Source organism: Globicephala melas, chromosome 8 (assembly GCF_963455315.2).
Source record: "Globicephala melas chromosome 8, mGloMel1.2, whole genome shotgun sequence".
In the NCBI taxonomy this organism is placed as follows: domain Eukaryota; kingdom Metazoa; phylum Chordata; class Mammalia; order Artiodactyla; family Delphinidae; genus Globicephala; species Globicephala melas.
The window spans coordinates 87,963,416-87,973,835 of NC_083321.1; the positions used below are offsets into that span (position 1 = coordinate 87,963,416).

At 40.6% G+C, this 10,420-nt stretch overlaps 1 protein-coding gene across 4 annotated transcripts in view; it reads left to right on the forward strand.

The window, feature by feature from the left end:
• Positions 1-8,709, forward strand: part of SDHD (succinate dehydrogenase complex subunit D) — an 11,372-nt gene extending 2,663 nt beyond the window's left edge. For 3 of the 4 annotated variants that reach the window (XM_030836978.2, XM_030836989.3, XM_060304038.2), the window contains exons 2-4: positions 136-252; positions 2,959-3,103; positions 7,711-8,709. In XM_030836978.2, the coding sequence (XP_030692838.1) occupies positions 136-252; positions 2,959-3,103; positions 7,711-7,876 (428 nt within the window). In that variant the 3' untranslated portion in view covers positions 7,877-8,709. The remainder of the gene's footprint in view (positions 1-135; positions 253-2,958; positions 3,104-7,710) is intronic. The other variant, XM_060304040.2, reaches the window with a different exon arrangement.
• Positions 8,710-10,420: the final 1,711 nt, after the last annotated feature.

Here is a 10,420-nt window from a genome sequence, read left to right on the forward strand (position 1 = left end):
ACGCCATCCTCATTGTACAGATGAGTTGGTCATTCCCTGTTTGGGGTTAAATCGCTTGCCTATGGTCATTTAGAAAGTCTGTCAATCCTGTTAAAGGAGAGGTGCTTATGATCCCCCTTATGTCTCTTTCCTTAGCTCTCTTCCTCCGAACCCCAGTGGTCAGACCGGCTCATGTCTCAGCATTTCTCCAGGACCGATCAACCCCAGGATGGTGTGGAATACAGCACATTCACCTGTCACCCAGCCACCATTGTATGTCCATCTTCATCTGGGCTGATTATCATGCCTTTGGCAGGACTTGCTGTCTCTGAGAGGAACTCTTGTGTCCAACTCTGTCAAATGAAGACCTAGGCTACACCTGGGCACACAATGCTAGCATGGTTGAATCATGCCATTTACACTCATACAGAAACTTCTGGTCTAAGTCTTTTTAAATTTTTTAATTTTTTGAAAAGAAAATAGTTCCGTGGGAAGAATCTGTTCAATATAGTTTAGTTACTTTTATTTATGTAGCTAATGGAGAGGAGCCAGATCCAAATAATTTGGCATAGTAGACAGTTTAAAAAATCATGCATATTTATAGCTGTAATTGACATGCTTATTTTTATTTAGGTTGATATTAAAATCATGGCATTTCTTGGATGAATACTGTTTAGGTATTAAATCTTAGAAAATCTGTAGGTGAATAACAAGTTAACTGTATTTTCATTTTTAAAGTCTAGAAAGATCAGTATTTTACAGAGAAGACTTCTTTTGATTCTTAAGTCTACCAGTTATAATTGCATCTGAGTTATGAGTATTTAGGCAAGTATAGTTTTCCTGCTTTTTAGAATTATGTTATCTTTGAAAAGTTTTTGTTTCTGAACTTTGTTCAGTTAGATTTAGCAGAGTGGTTTTAACTTGGGGTGCATGGGACTAAAGGAAGTTCCCCCAAAGTTGTATACACAGTCTTTATTTTTTAAATTTATTTATTTATTTATTTATTTATGGCTGCATTGGGTCTTCATTGCTGCACACAGGCTTTCTCTAGTTGTGGCGAGCAGGGGCTAGTCTTCATTGTGGTGTGCGGTCTTCTCATTGCGGTGGTTTCTCTTGTGGAGCACGGGCTCTAGGCACATGGGCTCAGTAGTTGTGGCTCGTGGCTCTAGAGCGCATGCTCAGTAGTTGTGATGCCCGGGCTTAGTTGCTCTGCGGCATGTGGGATCTTCCCGGACCAGGGCTCAAACCCGTGTCCCCTGCATTGGCAGGCAGATTCTTAACCACTGCGCCACCAAAAAAAAAAAAAATTTTTTTTAAAAATTTTTTGGCCATGCTGCGCAACATGTGGGATCTTATTTCCCTGACCAGGGATCAAACCTGCGCCCCCTGCATTGGGAGCACAGAGTCTTAAGCACTGGACTGCCAGGGAAGTCCCCCTACACAGTTTTTAATGTGTGTATCTATGTGCACTTTTCCAGGAAGTAGCTCCATCCTTTTATTAGATTCCCAATGGGGTGTGTAACCAAAAAAAGGTAGAGGCTCTCAAAGAGATGTTTAAAGCCCATTTTATTTTCACTTGTTTAAAAGAAGTTTTCAGGGACTTCCCTGGTGGTCCAGTGGTTAGCAATCCACCTGCCAGTGCAGGGGATACAGGTTTGAGCCCTGGTCCAGGAAGATCCCATATGCCGCGGAACAGCTGAGCCTGTGAGCCACAACTGCTGAAGCCTGTGCATCTAGAGCCCGTGCTCCGCAAGAAGAGAAACCACCCCAGTGTGAAGCCTGCGCACCGCAACGAAGAGTGGTCCCCGCTCACCGCAGCTTGGATGAGAGGGCCCGTGCACATCAATGAAAACCCAGTGTAGCCAAAAATAAATAAATAAAAATAAATAAGTGTATAAAAAAATAAATAAAAGAAGTTTTCACATTCCATATCTATTTTTGGCTATTTATAAGTAACGGAACAGAAGAAGAACCATGACCCTAAAAGTTGACAGTAGAACTTTGCTTCTATCTATCTATTTATTTATTTTTGGCTCTGTTGGGTCTTCGTTGCTGTGGGCGGACTTTCTCTAGTTGCGGCGAGCAGGGGCTACTCTTCGTTGCGGTGTGCGGGCTTCTCATCACGGTGGCTTTTGTTGCGGAGCACAGGCTCTAGGCACGCGGGCTTCAGTAGTTGTGGCTCACGGACTCTAGAGTGAAGGCTCAGTAGTTGTGGCACATGGGCTTTGTTGCTCCTCGGCATGTGGGATCTTCCCGGACCAGGGCTCGAGCCTGTGTCTCCTGCATTGGCAGGCAGATTTTTTTTTTTTTCCCCCCTGGTACGTGGGCCTCTCATTGTTGTGGCCTCTCCCGTTGCGGAGCGCAGGCTCAGCGGCTCCGCAGCATGTGGGATCCTCCCGGACCGGGGCATGAACCCGTGTCCCCTGCATCGGCAGGCGGACTCTCAACCATTGAACCACCAGGGAAGCCCCTGGCAGGCAGATTTTTAACCACTGCGCCACCAGGGAAGCCCGAGAACTTTGCTTCTCTTTGAGTTGGCTGGTTTAATTTTCTTTTGGGAGGATTTTTAATATTACTTTACTTACTTTAATATTACTTTACTTTTGATTAGGTGTAAACAAAAGAGTGATGTTTTAAAGGAATTCCATAGGTGTCACCAACTTACATTCATAAGGTATCTATTACACTGAAGTCCAAGATTGGTAATTCTGCAAAGATATTTTGTCCATCTTCTTGCCTATAAGCAAAGTGGATCTGTCTTCTGATTAACATATGTAGGTGTTGAGACACCCTGTGCTGAAAGACTTCAAAGAAAGGAGATTGCATCTCTCACTTACCTTTATCTTACCCTGTTTATGCTCAGAGTTAAGTCTTCCATGCATTCTGTTTGCCATTATGTCAGTGGGTTATTTTGTGGCAAATACTGAGATGTGTGTTTCCCCCTGCAACTCTTATGAATCTCGTCCTTCCTTTCTACAGCTGGTTCCAAGGCTGCGTCTCTCCACTGGACTGGTGAGAGGGTTGTCAGTGTTTTGCTCCTGGGCCTAATTCCAGCTGCTTATTTGAATCCTTGCTCTGCGGTGGACTACTCTCTGGCTGCAACCCTCACTCTTCATAGTCACTGGCAAGTACAGCAGTCCTTTCAGTATTACATTGTCTGCTCAATTTGTTTGCTGTGAGCTCGTCTCACTATTGCATATGAGGGAGAAGTTGGTTGAGATACTGAAGATCTGAAGAGAACCTTAAAACATATGTAAACTATTTATATGCCCAGATTTATGTATCCACATGCCTATTTGATGTCTTCGCTTTCATATCTGTACACATTTTGAACACAGCATGTCATAAAACTGAGTTCCTGATCTTCCCCAGATCTCTTCCTCCAGTATTCTTGCCCATTTGAATTAATGACGTTTCCATTCTTCTGTTTGTTCAAGCCCCAAACCTGGTCATCATGCTTGATTCCAGAAGTAGTCTCCTAACTGGTCTCCTGTCTGTTCTCAACACAGCAGCCCCTGTGATCCTGTTAAAATATTAAGACAGGTCCAGACACTCCTTGAAACCCTTCATTGTCTCCTAATCTTACTTAAACTAAAAGGCAGAGTTCTTACAGTGATCTACAGACTCTATATGGTCTTGCCCCCTCTTTCTTTCTGTCACATTTGCAACGATTTTCTGTCACATTCACACTGGCTTCCTTGCTAATTCTTGAACACACCTGGGTCACTCCAGGCCTCAGGGCTTTACTCTTACAGTTCCTTCTACTTGAAACTTTTCCTAGTTATGTACTTGGCTTGTTGCCTCATTTCCTTCACATCTTAAATGCTACCTTCTCAATGAAGCCGTCTCTAACGACTTACTCAAAATTGCAGTGTCTCTCCCAACATTCCTTATCCCTCTCCCCTGTCTTTATTGTCTCAGTAGCACTTATTTCATTCTAATATACTTTATAATCTGTTTATCTTGTATATTTCTTGTCTCCCCTCACGAGAATGAAAGCACAGATACAGAAAATCATAAGAATCAAATCTATGACTTAGTGAATTATTATAACAGTAATACCCCCCAGGTCAAGAAATAGACCTTTGCCACCTACTGCAGGAGCCTCTTCCTTGTGTTGTATCTCAGTCATAATGGTTCAACATCCCCCCACCAGAAAAAATTTTATCCTGATTTTTATAGCAATCGTTTTCTTACATTTCATCATAGTTTTATTACCCAAATGTGCATCACTAGACACTATAGTTCAGTTTTGCTCTTTTTAAAAAAAGAAATGTAATAGGAGTTTTGACTGTTTTTATTTGTTGTTGTATCTTTAGTGCCTAGGGCAGTATCTCACACATAGCACTAAGTAAATATTTGTCGAATGGATGAATTTCCAGTTTTTATTTATTTTACCCAGTGTAGTTTGTTAGACTTTCTAAGTTAATGAACCTTCTAGAAAGTTTGTTAATAACAATTGGGTTCCTTAAGTTGTCCCTTTTATGTTGTTTTGCAAGGACAATATGCTGTCATGGGTGGGGGAGGTTTTTTTTGGATTGTTAGAACTGAAAGCACTTGGGGGAGTATCTTAACCAACCCTATTGTTTTACAGTTGTAGAAACTAAACCCCAGGGAAGTTAAGTAACTTGTCAGAATCATTTTCTAGCTAGTATTAAAGGTGATTTTGCTTACCTAGTTTTCTAGGGTTGGTTAGAATTACCCTTTAACCAGATAGACCTCTCACAATAAAAGATTCCAGTTGCATATGGAAATACTAGCTCACAGCTACAGTAGGATTTCTCTGATGTGTGTTTCTTGAAAGGAGATCCATCTAAATCGGTGAAAAATCAGAATAAGAGATAAATCTAAAAAAAAAAAAAAGAGATAAATCTAAAGTCATACATTTTCTTTTTTGGCCGTGCTGTGTGGCATATGGGATCTTAGTTCCCCAACCAGGGATTGAACCCGTGCCCCCTGAAGTGGAAGTGTGGAGTCTTAACCACTGGACCGCCAGGGAAGCCCTAAAGTCATACATTCTAAAAATTACGATTGACTTCTCCAATTACCTTACTGATTCTCTCTTCCTTTTTCAAACATACACAGAAAAGACTTGAAAGAATTGTCTATAATTGTGCACTAGTTCCTTAGCATCCAATCTGCTGGTTTTTTTTTGGCGGTACGAAGGCCTCTCACTGTTGTGGCCTTTCCCGTTGTGGAGCACAGGCTCCGGACGCGCAGGCTCAGTGGCCATGGCTCACGGGCCCAGCCGCTCCGCAGCATGTGGGATCTTCCCGGACCGGGGCACAAACCCGTGTCCCCTGCGTCAGCAGGCGGACTCTCAACCACTGCGCCACCAGGGAAGCCCAGCATCCCATCTTTTTTAACCCACATTAATTGGGCTTTTTATCCCAACTGTGTAACTGAAGTCATTCTTATCAAAATCACTAAAGACCTTCATTTTTTCCAAATCCAGTTGTCCATTCTCTGTCCTCCACTTGAAACTCAGCAGCATTCAACTTAATCGACCATTCTCTCCTTAAGTAAATTTTCTTTGGCTTCCTAGATGCTATACTCACCTTGTTTTCTTCTACCTTACCAGCTGTACTTTCTCAGTCTCCTCTGTCAGCTCCTTTTCCTCCTGTCTGACCTCTGAATAATAAAGGTCTGACCTCCAGGCTCATTCTAGGCTTTTTAAAATTTCTCTGTTTACACACTTTTCCAAGGTGAGCTCAGATCAGACTTCTTTTCCTGAACTGCAGACTTGTATTTCCAGTTGTCTGACCGACTTATCCACTTGGATGTCTAATAGTCATCCCAAATTTAATATTGCCAAAAATCACTCTTTCCGCCCCCCCCGAAATCTCTTTTGATTTCCCCTCAAAACCTCCTTCTCTCCCGTTCTTCCCTAATTCAATTAAATCTTGTTGTTCAAGCCAAAAATCCTGGGAGTCATTCTAGGTATTACTTTTTGTCTTAACCCCACAACCAGTCCATCAGCTTGCGTTAGTTCTCTCCTCAGAACGTAGTCTGAGCCAAGTTAAGCCAGCAGCCTTGCCTAGGCTACTCCGGCTGCTTCCTAACTAGTTTTTTATTTCTGTTCTTGCCACCCTTCTGCCCGCACTGTCCTTTCACCACATATAGCCAAAGTGACCTTTTTAAAAGGTAAAATTACATTTATCCAAAGAAGATATGCAAATGGAAAATAAGCACATGAAAAAATGCTCAACATTGTTTGTTATTAGAGAAATGCAAATCAAAACCTCATTGAGATACCACTTCACACCTTACACTTTATACCACTTTACGCTTTACACCGACTTTACACATCATTGAGATACCACTTTACACCACTGTACACTTTACCAGGATGGCTGTAATCAAAAAGATGGACAATAATGAGTGTTGAGAAGTGGGAGTCCTCATATACCTCTGCTGGGAATGTAAAACGTTGTGGCTACCTTGGAAGACAGTTTGGCAGGTCTAACAAAAGTTATTATAACAGAGTTATAATATGAGTTAACAACAGAGAGTTGCTATATGACTTGACAATTTCGCTTTTAGGTGTATACCTACCAAAATTGAAAACATATGTCCCCACGCACACAAAAACTTGTACAATAATGTTCATAGCAGTGTTATTATATAATAGCCAAAGAGGCGAAACAGTCCAGATGTGTCTTAATTGATGAATAGCTAAACAAAATGTGATATGTTTTTACAAAGGAAGATTATTTGGCCATACAAAGACTAAAGTGCTGATCCGTGGTGCAACATGGCTGAACCTTGAAAATGTTAATGCTGAGTGAAAGAAACTCAACACAAAAGGCCGTATATTGTATGATTTCATTTATGAAAAGTGTCCCGAATTAGCAAATATGTAGAGACAGAAAACAAATTAGTGATTGCTTAATGGGCTAAAGGGTACAGAGTTTGTTTCTGATGAAAATGTTCTGGGATTAAACAGTGATGGTGTTGCACAACTCTGTGTGAGTACACTAAAAGCCACAGAATTGTTAATTTTATGGTACATGAATTATATCTCAATAGAACTGTTACTTAAAAAGTAAAATTAGGTCACTGCTTACTTTGGTCACTGCCTACTTAAAGCACAGCTGTGGTTTCCCGTTGTATTTCGAGTAAAATTCAAACTCCTTGTTATGACCTTCAAGCCCCTATGCGATCTGCCCCTGCCTTCTGGTCTCTCTCTTCTCCAGCCACATAACCTTTCTACGATTCCTCAGAGATGCCAAGGTCATTGTTACTTTTGTTTGGGGTGTTCTTTTCATTCAAGCCATCCTTTCTAAAATATTTCTTCATAGCACGTATGTACTTTTTCTTTCTCTTCACTAAAATGTTTGTTCCATAAGGGCAGGAATGCTGTCTTATTTGCTGTACTCTCAACATCTGTAACAGATTCTGGCACATATCTGCTTAATAAATTCTTTTTCAATTAATGAAAAAGTCTGTAGGCCATTTGTTTGGGTTTAAAAATAAAAAACAAAATTTTATAAATAGAGTAGGAATTAGTTACTGTCTTTGATATAAACGACTCGAAAATTGAATCTGAAGGATAGGAAGGTGTCTTTATTGTTAGGGTACACTTGATTCCTTCATTTTGGTTTATGATTTTTGTTACCATGAGTTGCATTTTGACTTGACTGATTATTTTTTTTGCAGCCAAGTTAACCGAATAGCCTTCTAACATCACTTGTGGTTTTTCATTTGTACTGTGATTTTTTTTTTCTTTAGGGGCATTGGACAAGTTGTTACTGACTATGTTCGAGGGGCTGCGTTGCAGAAAGCTGCCAAGGCAGGCTTTTTGGTGCTCTCGGCGTTCACCTTTGCTGGGCTTTGTTATTTCAACTATCATGATGTGGGCATCTGCAAAGCTGTGGCTATGCTGTGGAAGCTCTGACCCTTTAGACTTAACACCTTGAGAATTGATTGTACACCTGCTTGCCTCTGCTATGTCATGCCATTTCAACTCACAATAAGAAGGAAATAACAGATTAGTCTGCTGGTAAACCTCTTCTCCTAATCAGCCAGTTATGTTTAGAGTTTAATCTTTGAAGAAAGATTTGAGAGAAATTGTATCCAAGAAGTTGTGAGACTGAGTTTTGTATTCTGGAGAGTTAATGGGGTGTCTCACAGCTTCTCAGAAGACTCACAGTATAACTAAACATTATATATGAGCCTTTGCCTGTTAATTTATCAGACATTTAAAGGGAATTCAGTTTTATTACTCTCAATATTTGATCAAACTTCTATATTTGCCCTAGGATGATGGAGAAAGGGAACGACTGTTAATTCATAAGTAAAGACTTTGCAGAAAATTAGGCAGTGTTTTGTTTTTGTAAACATCCGCCCCCTCTTTTCAGTCGATACCAGTTACTGATGGTTACGTGTCCTAGGGAGATTTGAAAATTAGAAATGCTGATATTTCACATTACTGATTTCTAGATCCTAGGAAGAAGAACCTGGAGAGTTTCTGAATATAGAGAAGTTTCATGTAGGGAGGAGGTCCCTTTATAGATGTTTCAAATTGTTACAGGTTCTAAATGGAGACCTAATCCTCAAATGTGTTTATTTTACTGGTCCTAAAATAATCTGTTCACAGATATAAAATTGTAAGTAATAAGTTGTTGTTTTCCCACCGTGGGAATCTCTAATGTGAAAATGTATTCTATGAAGGTAAAGTTTTTTTAAAAATAAAAATGCTGTATAATAAAAATTTATTCTACTCTTTTATGTCTTAATTGTCCATAGTTTTATTCAGTAGAACTGAGTGTCTATTGCATCTATAGCACGGAAACAGGACTGAGTGTTTAAATTTCCTTCTGAGTTTAGCAGTTAGGTAAATCAGATACAAAGTGCTGTAATACAGAAAAGACTTACATGTAATAGGCAGAAATATACTGAGTATAAGTAGTTTGGTATGAGGAAAGTAATAAGATTAAGTAGTAGGAATCAGAATTAGGTCCAGATTATGGTGTTCTGTGGTTGCCAGCCTTTATATTCAAATTTTATACTGTATGCAGTTAATCTGGTCTTAAGGGATGAGTGTAATGCATGATGGTTTCATCTAGCAATGTAGATGAAATGGGAGTTGGTGCATTTCACTCACTGAGGACCTTACTGGATAACTGAGGCAAACTATCGAAGGGGAGCTGGCTAGAAGGGTAAGTGTTCATGCTGGAGGTTAAAGATAAGGTCCCCTTAATGTGCCTACAACCTTGTAGGATATTTATTAAGGGTTTAGGAAGAGGTGGTTAATTCTGTTTTGGGGCAGGTTAAAGGTTTCAGAAGGGGGTGATGCCTGAGTAGCAGTAGTTCACCAAGGAGTCATGGTGGTGGGCCAGTCCGCCTTGGCAGGGAGGAGTATTTTATTACTGACTTGATTTAGAATTGGTGGTTTATTATGATGATAAAAAAGCGGACTGACCTTTAGTCAGTTTTGTTATTGTTTTAAAATTCTCTATAGTGATCCCCCTTAGAGTCATTCCTCACCACCCCCCCACTGCTCCCCCATCCCTCCAGCCCCCAGTACACCACTGCTGTCAAATGGAGTGGGGAAATGGATTTTTCCATAGAGTAGCTATCACCAATACCATCAGATCGTAGTTTGGCTTTGGAACGGTGTCTAATGCTAATAAGCTTCATTAGATCATGATTGAATGTTAGAGTGGAGGCTGGTTAGAGTGGACCTGCCCCACGTCCTGGTCAGTTTTGTAATTAGGTTGGAGCTGAGCTGTCACTTTGGAAAATCAGTGGGTTGCTGTGAGTTGCTGGAGCGGCAGTGAAGATGAGGCAGGGTCTAACAGCAATAAGACGTTTCTGAGGTTAGGCAGGACATGATCAGAATTGTGCTTCAGAAGGAATTTAGGCAGCATTAGGAAGGTTGATGAACTAGAGGCAGAAGGATGTATAAGAAGATAGAAGTAGAAGACAGTGACAGTGGAAAGTAGGAGTCAATTTCAAAACATATTGTAGAAGTCAACATTCATTTGGTAGGTATTAAGTATCTTGTGTAATTGGCACTGTGCCAGGTACTGTGGCTAAAGAGGTAGGAATTTCTCTCCCCTTAGAAAGAATTCATAGTCTAATTGGGGCAACAGATAAATGATTGCAGTACAGTGTAATAAGTGCAAGAATAGTTAAGCACATTGAGCAGTGATGTAACAAAGGGTACAGGAAGAATTTGCTTGCAAGTTTCATGGGAGACAAGAGTCTTGACCTGGATTCTGAAAGATAAGGAGCTGATACGAGGCCAAGGAAGCTGGGGTGAGGTGTGAGGAGGCTAGAGGATGGTAGATAGACCAGGCAGAAGATTGCACGTGATTCGGTACGATTGCAACGTAGAGAGGGACTGATTGTAGAGGACCTTCTATGCCATGGTAAGTAATTGAGAGAACTGAGTCACTGAAGATTGTTAATTATGCAAATGACATGGTCAGATGTA